The 14118-nt window shown below is 36.3% G+C and overlaps 1 protein-coding gene across 1 annotated transcript in view; it reads left to right on the plus strand.

Annotated features, from left to right (window-relative positions):
* Nucleotides 1–14118, plus strand: part of plpp4 (phospholipid phosphatase 4) — a gene marked incomplete at both ends in the record, with an annotated part of 117946 nt that overhangs the window by 63069 nt on the left and 40759 nt on the right. The window contains one exon of the mRNA XM_079436453.1: nucleotides 12631–12721. Within this exon, the coding sequence (XP_079292579.1) occupies nucleotides 12631–12721 (91 nt within the window). The remainder of the gene's footprint in view (nucleotides 1–12630; nucleotides 12722–14118) is intronic.

The following is a 14118-nucleotide window of genomic DNA, read 5'->3' on the forward strand; positions in this document are numbered from 1 at the left end:
GAGATTACGGCAGATGAAATTATGGAGGCTATAAAGACTTTAAAAGGTGGTAAAACAGCAGGACCTGATGGCCTGCCCATCGACCTATTTAAATATTTCAGTGATAAAATGGTTAAGCCACTCCATGATATGTATATAGAATGTTATAGAGAGGCTTTGATCATTCTTTTACCAAAACCAGGAAAACCGAATACAAAGTGTGGAAATATGCGACCTATTAGTCTGATAAACACAGATACCAAAATAATATGTAAAATCTAATATGTAAAATCCGCTCGACGCGGAGAAGGCTTTCGATAGGATCGAATGGGCTTATCTCTTTGACGTTCTCATAAAATTCGGATTTGGAAACTCCTTTTTACATTGGATCAAATTATTACATTCCAACCCAGTGGCTGAAGTTTTAACCAATGCGATGATTTCTGAGCCATTTAATATTACAAGAGGTTGCCCTCAAGGCTCACCATTGTCCCCACTTTTATTCATTTTGGCTATAGAACCGCTAGCAATAACCGTAAGAGCTAACAACCACATACAAGGGATTAAAATGGGTGGCAAGGAACATAAAATAGCTTTATTCGCTGATGATGTAGTGTTATTCCTAAAACAATTAAACGCCTCTGTACCAGCACTTTTAGATCTGATCAATCAATTCGGAAATATATCGGGATATAAAGTGAACACATCAAAGTCATCGTTATTGCTGCTTAATAAAGATAGCTGTCCAAATACATCACATTTATTTACCTTGAAATTATCACCCAGCTTTACATATTTGGGTATCAAAATTGTTCCCCAATTAGAAAATATAATTTCTACAAATTATAATGTTATAATGGAATCAACATCTAAAGATCTGGAGAGATGGTTATCTTTTCCAATTTCATTGATAGGAAGGATAAATATATTGAAGATGAATATTTTGCCTAAATTCATGTATTTATTCCAAAATATCCCCTTGGCGCCACCAGCTGGAGTGTTCTCAAAGATTAACTCATTATTCAGGAAATTTATTTGGAACAAGAAATGTCCTCGAGTTCGTCTTTCTCTTCTTTATCTTCCATTTGACACTGGAGGATTAAAATGTCCCAACCTGTACTGGTACTATTTAGCTGCACAATTAAGAACAATAATGTTTTATTTTTCCTCTGGAAATAAACCATCCTGGGTGGATATGGAGTCATGTGGTTTTGCGTTGCCTTTAAACTTGTATATATATTCAGATAAGTTTAAACAACTGAAAACAGTCACCACGCACCCCATAGTTTGTAATATGATTGGAGTATGGTATGAAGTTAGAGAGTACATGAAAATAGCTGACTCTTTATCCCAGTATAGTCCCATTTGGGGCAACACATTATTCAAACCAGGCACGAAGGACTCAGGATTCCGGTTGTGGGTTGAAAAGGGATTAAGCAAAATTAGTGATCTTTTTGAGGAGGGAATGTTGATGTCGTTTGAGCAGATATCTACTAAGTATAATATTCCAAGAAAACATTTCTTTAAATACTTACAGATAAGGAGTTTGTTCTTTCTATGCAGAACCAATCATTAAACTTGCCAGTACTTTCTTCTTTGGAGGAATTAATTACTAAGAAATGCAATAATAAAGGATTAATATCAGTTTTTTACAACTGGCTTGTATCAGGGTCTACTGAATCAACAACCCCGAAAGTTGAATTATGGAAGATGGGATTGAATGAGGATATATCTGAGGATGAATGGAGACAAGTCGGTAAAAACTCTCAGAAACAGTTAGGTAGCATTAGCTTAAAACTACTTCACTGGTTGATGCAGACTTACATAACTCCTGTCAAACTAAATAGGTTTAATAAAAATATTCCTGATACATGCTTTAAATGCAGAGAGGCTCAGGGTTCATTTGTGCATTGTGTTTGGGAATGCAACATTATTAGAGACTTTTGGGTGGAAGTGATTAATATTACAAAGATAATTGTACCCTTGAATATTCCCCTAGATGCAAAAATGATTTTGCTACATTTATATCCAAAGAACCTTAAACTAAATCTTCAGCAGCGCAAATTCATAGATTATGCTATATTACAAGCTAAAACAATGATAGCTCTTAGCTGGAAAAGGCCTGATCCACCATTTATTGGAACTTGGATTAATGCCATGGCACAGTGTATGGCCATGGAAAAAATAACATATTTTATTAAAAACAAAATGGATGTATATGAAGAAATATGGAAGCCGTTTAACAACAATAATATTGGTCATTTATTACAGGAGGTGTAACTATGTATAGTGTTTTTTTTCGTTTTTTTTTTTTTTTCGTTTTGTTTTGTTGGAAAATTTAACTTTTATGTGTAAAGTACAGTAATGTATATTTGGTTTTTGGGTACCTTACAATATTTGTTTTGCATTTAAATTGTCTCTTGTATGAGAATTTTGTGTATTTCTATAGGGGAGAAGAGAGTGATGTTCTATTGTTGGGGTGGGAAATAACTGCGACGGAATGGAAATGTGTTTCTCTGTTACCTGTCTTGCATAATCAAAAACAATAAACACATTGTTCAAAACAAAAAAAAATGCCATACCAATACGTTTCCACCACACATTATTTATACAGAAGTGTCATGTGCAATTATATCTGTACATAGTGATGAAATCTGTGAAATCCACACACAGTATTCATCATTCACACAACTCTGCATGTTGCTATGTTTTATTAAATATTATGGCTAATTTCATCATACTTTCAGATACCAATAAGACTGCACCACTTTACCTCTGATAAACACATTTAGCATCTTGAAATCCAGCCTGGGAATATTTCACTCACTATGTGCTTTGGCTGTTTTAGATTTTTAAATAGTAAGTATTAACAAAATAGTAATATTTTGTATTCTCTTAAGGAAATTTTAGATGTGTTTTGCATGATTGTCTTTCTTTAATTATGAATTAATTGTCCAGCTTCTTTAATTGTGAAGTAATCTTCCATTTTACACACTGCTTTCATACACCTAATGATGAGTAGCTTCAGAGATGCACTTTTGTTATTTTGCACTGATTTGTTGGGTTTAGTATGTTCCTTATCAAAAGCTACTCTCGATGCTGCGTTTCAATAACACTTATGAGAACATTCTTTGTTCAACTGGCTGTCAAGTCAATATTATTTGTATAGCGCTTTTAACAATTCAAAAAGCTGGGTGGCTTTATATCAGCTTTACAGTATTTAGATGGGGAAATAGTTTGTTGAAATCAAGTAAATCTGCAGTTTAAATCTAGGCTAAAGCAGAATCAGATTGTGCAAAGGACTCATCTGGTTCCTGTGGTCTTGTCCCGATGGCCGTCTTGGAGACAGGGTCTTCACTGGGGATCAGTCTCTGGGGCTCATCTAGGTGTCCTGGCTGTAGAGGTCATCTCTAGCTGCTGATCCACCATCCGATCTAGATACAGTCTGTATCTGGGTGGCTATGGTGACCTCGGAATAAGAAAGAAACAGACTAATATTAGCGTAGATGCCATTCTTCTAACAATGTAACAAGTACATCAGGTGTTTTGGGAAGTGTTCCCGGTTCCGGTTGACCTAATTAATGCCGCCTAACAATCCTTTAACGGATTTGAATTATAGAAATGCGATATTATAGTGTATTATGTGTAAACCAGGTTAAAGAGATGGGTCTTTAATCTAGATTTAAACTGACAGAGTGTGTCTGCTTCCCGAACAGTATTAGGTAGATTGTTCCAGAGTTTGGGCGCTAAATAGGAGAACGATCTCCCGCCCGCAGTTGATTTTGATATTCTAGGTATTATCAAATGGCCAGAGTTTTGAGGTCGCAGCGGACGTGAAGGACTATAATGCGATAAGAGCTCACTCAAATACTGAGGTGCCAAACCATTCAGGGCTTTATAGGTAATTAGCAAGATCTTAAAATTTATACGATGTTTAATAGGGAGCCAGTGCAGTGTTGACAGAACCGGGCTAATTTGGTCATACTTCCTGGTTCTAGTAAAAACTCTAGCTGCTGCATTTTGAACCAGCTGGAGTTTGTTTATTAAACGTGCAGAGCAACCACCCAATAAAGCATTACAATAATCTAGCCTCAAGTAGGGATGGGCGATATATCGCATCTGGTTGCATGCGCATCTCGTCAGTAAAGCCGGTTCCTTGATTAGCGCTAAATCTCCATCACCTGTTTTCAAATGGAGCGGCATTTAATACACGGAGCCGTAGTTCACTGACAAGCTACGCAATTTGCGTTCATTGTCGAAGGCGATATATCTGTAATAATGAAAGCGATATTGCGTAGCTTGTCAGTGAACAACGGCTTTTTTTTTTGTTTTGCATTTAAATTGTCTCTTGTATGAGAATTTTGTGTATTTCTATAGGAGAGAAGAGAGTGATGTTCTATTGTTGGGGTGGGAAATAACTGCGACGGAATGGAAATGTGTTTCTCTGTTACCTGTCTTGCATAATCAAAAACAACAGCAACCACCCAATAAAGCATTACAATAATCTAGCCTCAAGTAGGGATGGGCGATATATCGCATCTGGTTGCATGCGCATCTCGTCAGTAAAGCCGGTTCCTTGATTAGCGCTAAATCTCCATCACCTGTTTTCAAATGGAGCGGCATTTAATACACGGAGCCGTAGTATTACTTTTTTGTTTGTTTTTGCTGTAAGAAATTGCTAGTCATCCAGTTGTATCAACTATACATTCCGTTAGTTTTGCAAATTGGTAAGTTTCATCAGGTCGCAAAGAAATATAGAGCTGGGTATCATCAGCATAACAGTGAAAGCTAACACAATGTTTCCTAATGATATATCCCATGGGTAACCTGTAAAGCGTGGGAAGTAAGGGGCCAAGTACTGAGCCTCGAGGTACTCCATACTGCACTTGTGATTGATATGATACCTCTTCATTTACTGCCACAAATTGATGGAGGTCAGATAAGTACGATTTGAACCATGCCAGTGCACTTCCTCTAATGACAACATAATTTTCTAATCTATTTAAAAGAATGTTGTGGTTAATAGTGTCAAATGCGGCGCTAAGATCCAGTAGCACTAATAGAGAGATACAACCACGATCAGATGATAAAAGCAGGTCGTTTGTAACTCTAATGAGAGCAGTCTCAGTACTATGATATGGTCTAAAACCTGACTGGAAATCCTCACATATATAATTTTTCTCTAAGAAGGAACATAGTTGTGATGATACTACCTTTTCTAATATCTTTGACAGAAAAGGGAGTTTCGAGATCGGTCTGTAATTAATTAATTATTTGCGGTCAAGTTGTGTTTTTTTAATGAGAGGCTTAATAACAGCCAGTTTGAAGGTTTTTGGGACATATCCTAATGACAATGATGAATTAATAATATTCAGAAGAGGATCTATTACTTCTGGAAGCACCTCTTTTAGGAGCTTTGATGGAACAGGATCTAAAATACAGGTTGTTGGTTTAGATGATTTAACAAGTTTATATAATTCTTCATTTCCAATAGAAGAGAAAGAGTGGAATTGTTCCTCAGGGGATCTATAGTTCACTATCTGATGCGATACTGTGGCTGACAGCTGCATGGTTACAATTTTATCTCTAATAGTTTCGATCTTGGGAGTAAAGTAGTTCATAAAGTCATTATTACTGTGCTGCAGGCTAATGTCTGCACCTGCACCTTTTGTTAATTTAGCCACTGTATTAAATAAATACTTGGGGTTGTGTTTGTTTTCTTCTAAATGAGACGTAAAGTAAGCAGATCTAGCAGTTTTTAATGCGTTTCTGTATGATAGGGTACTTTCCCGCCAAGCAATACGAAATACCTCTAATTTAGTTTTTCTCCAGCTGCGCTCCATTTTCCGGGCTACTCTCTTTACGGCCCGAATGTGCTCATTATACCATGGTTGGACTCTTTTCCTTAATCTTCCTAAAGCGTAAAGGATCAACCGTATCTAAAGTGCTAGAAAAGTGAGAGTCAATAGTTTCTGTTACATCATCAAGTTGTTCTGAGCTATTGGATATGCTGAGGAATTGAGATAAGTCTGGAAGATTATTTATAAAGTAGTCTTTTGTGGTAGAAGTGATTATTCTACCATATTTGTAACAAGGAGTTGGCTTTACAGCTTTAGCTATATGGAATATACACGAAACTAGATAATGATCTGAGATATCATCGCTCTGCTGCAGTATTTCAACGCCACTGACATCAATTCCATATGACAATATTAAATCTAGAGTATTATTTCTACAATGAGTAGGTCCTGAAACGTGTTGTTTAACACCAATGGAGTTTAGAATCTCTATAAATGCTGATCCCAACGAATCTCTTTCATTATCAACATGGATATTAAAATCACCAGCAATTAGGACTTTATCTGCAGCCAGCACTACCTCAGATAGAAAATTAGCAAATTCTTTAATAAAGTCTGTATGGTGCCCTGGTGGCCTGTATAGAGTAGCCAGTACAAACATCGCAGGGGATTTATCATTAACACTTGCTTCTTTGGATAACGTTATATGAAGCCCCATTACTTTGAACAAATTACACTTGAAACCCGACCTCTGAGAAATACTGAAAATATTGCTATAAATTGTGGCAACACCTCCCACCTTTACCTTTTGGACGCGATTCATGTTTGTACCTGTAATCTTGGGGGGTAGACTCGTTTAAAGTAATGTATTCATCTGGTTTTAGCCAGGTTTCTGTCCAACAAAGCACATCTACAGTGTGCTTTTGTAGAAAGGGATCTAATATTCAATAAGCCAAGCTTTATCATTTGTTTATCTGTATTATATCTGTTTTTTTATTTGTTGAACATCAGTTAAATTGTTACTCTTACTTTGGTTTGGATGTTTTCTGTATTTTCTAGTTTGGGGAACAGACACAGTCTCTATGTGATTTTTATAAATTTTAAAATTTCAGTAATATTTACATAGCTATTGTTATTATTACACTCAACAAATTATAAAAATTAATATTACTGTAATTTATAATTTATTAAAAAAAATCCACCATATGTTTTTTCAATTATTATTATATTATAATTATTATATATTTAATCAATTATTTTTATACATTTAAGATTTTACATTTATATGACATTTGAATAAACCTGTAACATTTCTTTGCAAAAACTCTTTAATTTAATTATATATATATATATATATATATATATATATATATATATATATATATATATATTTTTTTTTTTTTTTTTTAATTCACTAATGGTATAAATGGTATAATTCACCCTATACATGGTATAAAGTATACACTAGTATACCATGTATAGGGTGACCACCTGGCAATAGATCTGTTGTGGCACAGTAGATGTAATTTTGCTGGATAATGCGGGACACGTGTGAGACATATACATTTACTACATGTATGCTATGTAAATACTGATTTACATCCGTTGTCATATGCGCTTATTTATGTTTCTGAGCACGCACAAGTAAGCAAGAAAAAGCGCGTCTATTTTGTGTGAGATTGAAGAGAATCCACCTGCGAGGGAAGAGATTAATGCTCACGCATTTTGATGCGCCCTCGCATTACAATAATGCGCTCTGGACATTTGTCATTAAAATAACGCCATAGAATCCGCCTCAAACAAACAGTTAAAATAAGAAGAAAGTTGTTTTGATTTTTTAATTGGTTAAACTGAATGGAGAATATTGTGATTTTCCGTGTGCGCTTGATCATTTCCGTTGGTGGTGCTAGATCACTTAATGAGGTCCACTCGTCCTTTGCGCGAAAACTACGCTGCAAAAAGAATAAATAAAAAGCTTTCTTAAAAAGGCAAAAGAACGTAGGCCCTATGTACGTTTTCTTAATATGACAATTAAAAATCAACAGACTGATGAAAATGTGGGGCGTTTTCTCAATATGCTACGCGCCGGACAAGGGGTGAAAATGCTGTGAGGTAGGCCTAGAACACAAAGCGAGACGGGTGGTCACTCTAACCATGTACCAACTCACGAACCCCCTGCAATTCCCTCACTGCGAACCCCACTTTGGGAAACCCTGCATTAGAGCATGTAGCTAGATCGGAATAGTAAAAGGGACATTATTCACAAGCAGGACCAGAAACTTGTGTAATTTGTGCACAAAAGTTTTATTAACTAAAAGCTAACACACATAACTAATCTAAACAAACAAACATACAATCACTCATACATGGGGGAAGGGCAAGTGAGATTGGATGAATGAAGCCATTAGAGAAACAGGGAATGAAGCTATGAAAAGGAGTCAGTTAACCTTTGAGTGAAACCATCAGCGCCGTTTTACAATGGGCTCTACAGCTGATACTAAACCTCTGTTTCACTTAGTTAAATGTACGATACTTGCATTGCCTTGGTCGTTGACCGAGCTTCTGGATGCAGTCTTGGATGAAATGCTTGATGGTTTGGTGGTGTTGGAATTGCAATCACGTTCTTCCGGGTTTGAAGGGTGATGAACGCCAAAGATGTTATTTTGACTCCAGCTGGGAGAAAACGCTCCCAATCACCACGAAGGTGATGAGAGAAGAGCGCAGAGCTCGAGAGACATCAGCTGAAATTCAAGGATGTTTGATGAATGGAAAGACAAGGCCACAGCCTGGCACAAAACTTAGGGGTCCAGAAGAATTCTACCTCAGCATCCCCATCTTCTCAGGATCTAAAAGATGCTAGACTGGGAGGCGGTAACTGATGTGAGCCCTTTTAAGTTCTGTCGAGGTCAGACCTCTGAGGGGGTCGAAGAATCAACGGAGATCTACACTTTAGGAAGGAAAGTTTACAACTCTTTGTCTTCGAGCATGATAATTTGGGTATTGATGCAAAAACTTCTAAAGATTCTTAGAACACTAAGGCTGCATTTACACTGCAAGTCTTACCAAAAAAAAAAAAAAAAAGTACTACTGTTATTTAGCTGTTGGAGGAAAGGACCCCAGACCATAGAAAACTTGAGAGACTTTGCTGAATCTTGCATTCGATGATGAGACACACAAACCAGGATGAAGACGAGAGAGCTGACTTTGAGAGAAAAGCAAGCAATTTGGATGCTAAAAGAAAAGAGGAAGTGAGTTAGAGATCTAGCAAAAACAAAGGGCATGGAGAAATCAAGAGTTTGGAAACCACCAGCGACACCAGCAACCAACAACTACTTGATCGGCTGAGAAAACAACAGTAGTTGATGACAGACAAATCATAAAAGCTGTGAAAATTAATCCTAAGATACGTGTCTGTAAAATCACCAACAACTTCCAGAAAGCTGGGGTGATGCTCTGACAATCTACTGTCCTCAGGAGACTTTGACACAGAATTACAGATGCTACACAGCAAGATGCAAACCTCTGACCAGCACCAAACATAGAAAGGCAAGATTAGAGTTTGCAAAAAAGCACAAAGGTGAGCCAGAAGAGTTTTGGAACTGTGTTTATGGACCGATGAGACAAAGATGAACCTTTATCTAAGTGATGGGAAAGCAAAAATGTGGAGAAACAAAAGGGAACCGCAATGATCCCAAGCATACAGCCTCATCTGTAAAGCATGGTGGAGGTGGTGTCATGGCATGGGCATGCATGGCTGTCTCTGGAACAGGTCCTCTCAACTTTACTGATGACTTAATGTATGATGACAGTAGCAGAATGAATTTGGAAGGGTACAAAACCATCTTTCCCATCAATATTCAAGAAAATGCCACCAGATGCATTGGGAAGTGCTTCATATTGCATCAGGACAATGACCCAAAACACCCTGCCAGTTCAGTCAAGGAATTTATAAGGGCAAAGAAATGGAAAGTCTTAGATTGCCCAAGTCAATCTCCAGATTTAAATCTGATTGAACATGAATTTCACCAGCTGGAGAGGAGAGTAAAGGCAGAAACACCCAAAAACAAGCAACAATTGGAATTGGCTGCATTAAAGGCTGGGAAAAGCATTTCAAAGATGAGAGCAAGAGTCTGGTGATGTCTATGGGTCACAGACTCACTGCTGTGATTGTGTGCAAGGGATCTGCAACTAAATAATAGATTTTAATCTTTTATATCTGCCTTATGTTGAACTGTCCCAATACTTATGCTCACATCAATGAGTGGGATGAACTCTAAAAGTGCTGTCCTTTTTATTTGGTAAAACATGTATGTGTTGAAACGGCTAATAATAAAATGTGTCATTCTGTAGTTTTGTCTTATATTCATCTTTTAATCATATTTGCAAATGTCTTGACTCCACAGCCAACAGAGCAACTTTGTCTTTACTGTTCCAGTACTTATGGAGGGCACTGTATCTCAAAAGCTTAAAATGACGTCAGTCAATATTAGGAAGTTATGATGCTTTTCACTTTAGAATACCGATCCAAGTAATTAGTAGTTCCTTTAGAAGAATTTGATAATTCTTGAGTCATTACTAGTGGGTTACCATGTTCTTCATTTTAGAATTAATTATACATTATGCATAATTCACATTAATTATGAACCTGTGTACAATAGTACTTAGTAGTTCTCCAGGATGTATTAAAAAATAGTAGTTATTGATTAGCTAATAGTGAACTACCAGTTTCAACTGAGCGCTATTACTTACTAAATCAATAATCATAGTTTCTTGCTAGGTAATAATAGTTACTACAATGTTAATGGTGCATTAGTGACTTGTTCCTGTGTAGTTATTCATTAACAAAGGATCAGTATTTTAAAGTGTTACCCTTATTATTATTGTTAAAACAAACAAACAAACTCACCTATTTTGCTTATTGGTCATCATCACTGCATAATCTGTATCTTATTTACTAACCACTTCTGTTGGAATATTTTAATGGTATATTAAAAGTCGTTATAAAGGTATTTCATTATCCATTGTAATAAAATACAATAAATAACACAAAATTAACTACTAAAATATTAAAATGTCATACCTATATGTTTCCACCACACATTAATTATACAGAAGTGTCATGTGCAACTATATCATATACACATAAAGGAGAGGAAAAACACATCTTTATGTATTAAAGAGTTAGTTCACCCCAAAATACAAATTCTGTCATTAGTTACTCAACTTCATGTCGTTCCAAACCCATAAGACCTTCATTCATCTTCGGAACAGAAATTAAGATATTTTTTAAGAAATTGGAGAGCTATCTGACCCTCCATAGACAGCAACACAATTGAAATGTTCGCAGGTTCAGAAACGTAGTAAATACATCTGTTAAACCGCCCATGTGACATCAGTGACTCAGTTTCAGTTTTGCAATGCGAGAATACTTTTTTTGCCCAAAGAAAACAAAAATAACAATTTATTCAAACATTCTTCTCCAAAACAAACTTTATTCGTTACATCTTCCGCCAGTTTGACATAATAAGCGTTGTTTATGCTTAGGGGAAAGCATGCGTATGCATTGTGATACTCTCTAAAATGGCGGAAGTTGCATTGCTGTCTATGGAGGGTCAGATAGTTCTCTGATTTAATCAAAAACATCTTAATTTGTGTTCCGAAGATGAACTTACGGGTTTGGAACTACATGAGGGTGAGTAATTAATGACAGAATTTTCATTTTGGTGTGAACTAACCCTTTAAATTAATATAAATAGAAAAAAATGAATTACATTTATATTAAACATTGCACAACAACCTTTATTGTGACAGAGCCATAGGTGACGACATTATAGCACAGTAAGATCCAAAGTGTGGGGATCTTGCTTTCAAAGCTAGTTTGCAATCACTAGCCTTACTACCTTTAAGGGGGGAAAAGTACAGTACTGTAGTAAAGTATGGCTCTCATTTTAGAAGCCCAATAATAATGCAAAAAATTGGGAAGCTACAAATACCTTTTTTGTTGTTGTAGATGAAGTTCGACATAAATTTGTCTAAAATTAATTAAAATTGATGAAAGGAAAAGTGGTAAGAAACTGTTTGATCCATATTCATAGGTGTTTATTTTTAAATACAGTACTGCAAAGAGCAATAATTGAGATGTAAAATGTACAGGCATGATCTCACCCTTCTTTAGAATTACTTTAAGTCAAGAAATTTTTATGAAAAGCAGCCATCAGTTTAAGCAGTTTTGGGCTTTATGATGAGCATTATGATCATATAAAGATGTCTCTGCTCAGAGCTCCCTCTATATAAAATTTGTCCCCTTAACATTGTCCTCTATCGTAATGCAGTTGCCAGTGGATCATTTTTAGTGAATTTTTACCAGCAAACTTTGTACCATATTCCAGTAATAATTTTGACCAGCTTCAGCTGGTATCCCTCATTGTAGGGACTTTCTGTGGATGGGCCCATGAATGTCACAGTATAGCTTTAGAATCTTTTGTAAATATGTCTCTCAAAGGCCAAAAAACTGAATGGTCACTTTTGTTAAATTCCGTATTGACTAAACTGAAATTAACAGGAATTTCAAGTGAAAATTAAAACACTTTTTGTGCAATCTGTTTTGAGAAAGCAGTATCTGATGTCCATCGAAAGTGTGGAGGTTGAGAACATTTGTGTAGGAGCCTTAACTTATTTTGAAAATAATCTCAAGATACAAAGACATTCACATAACGAAGTGGCAGAAGAAGACTTTGCGTTTGTCAGGCCCATCAGCCTTTGGATAGAAAAGCAGTTTTTTTTTTATCATAATCATGTTGAGTTTATGTGAAATAGGATGCAGCAGAGATATTGTGTTCTTTTTTGTTTACAGGCAATTTCATTCCTCACCCCGCTGGCTGTGATATTTGTGGTGAAGATTATACAGAGGACAGACAAGACAGAAATTAAAGAGGCTTGTTTAGGTGAGTGCCCAATCCGTGGTGGTCAAAAGATATAGTCATTAACTAATTATATTGAAATCTTTACACAATGGATGTTTTTACAATTATTATAGAGGAATGTGTAGTATAAGATTATTGAAGATTATTCACAGCAATCTGGAATGCTTGGCTCTTATTGGTCAATTGTGGTATCCAACAGAATGATATCCACATATCAGACCTCTCACCCAGGTAACTAAAACAGGCTAATTTAATTTCTCCCATATCACTGCAGACTAACTTTCTTTTGTGTTGTTACAAATGCAGCTGGTGCCATCTTCATCTCAATTATTGATTATATTGAAAATGAAATTGGAGGACTTCAGCATTAATATTACTCTAATATTGTGGTACTGTTTGTGTTTTTTTTACTTCAACCCTGCTCCTGGGGACACACTTTCCTCCAGTGTTTACCTCCAACCCTAATCAAACACACCTGAAGTACCTACCCAAGCAGGTGTGCTGAAGTAGGTTGAAAATAAACTTTGCAGGACAGTGGTTCGGCAGGAGCAAGGTTGTAATGGATTATTATTATTTTTTTTATAGACAGAATGTTGTAAGATAACATACTGTACAGGTAAGTTTATATAACAGTTTTAGCCCTAATCAATATTTCACATAAGCCCGTTTCCACAGCAGGAACTTTCCCCAGGAACTAGAGACTTTGGGCCGCTACCCTGTGTGTTTCCACCGTAGGAAACAGAATCTTAATAAAGTTCCGGGTAAAAATGTGCGCCTCAGAAAGTCCCTGCTCGCGAGGTAGTAGGCTACTTTTTCAAAGGTCTGGAACTTTTGGGGGTGGGACTTGGGTGCTGAACATGCTGATTGGTTGAGTTCACACAGCATTGTATTTCAACCACCATAATATTCACATCATTTTTTTTTTCTCAATATTACTGTTATTGTGTCATGAAATGTAGTTTTAAAAGTATTTCAGGCGAGAGTGTGTTTAAAACTCAAATCTGCGGTTTATTTATAAAGACAGCGCCTATTTGAAAATGTGCTTTGCCGATTTCGGTGATGTGAGCTCCAAGCGATCAGCAGGCCCCCAGTGCTCAATTTTTCCAAGAGAGTGTCACGAATCTGGTTCATGGCCTTCCGTCCGACTGCCACAAGAGGTCGCCTCTCCATCCTATTGACTATCACACCACACAGACTGTTACATGTCACTCTGGACTACAGTTCCCATCTTCCAATGCACTGATTACCAGTGTTGGGTAAGTTACTTTCAAAAAGTAATTAATTACAGTTACTAATTACTTCATTAATATTGTATTTAAATTACTTTACTAATTACTCTCTCTGAAAAGTAACTTAGTTACTCAATAAGTAACTTAATTATTCAAATCGCTAATTAGGCTACATCTTAAAATCCATAT

This window comes from Barbus barbus (assembly GCF_936440315.1).
Source record: "Barbus barbus genome assembly, chromosome: 16".
Taxonomy (NCBI): Eukaryota; Metazoa; Chordata; class Actinopteri; order Cypriniformes; family Cyprinidae; genus Barbus; species Barbus barbus.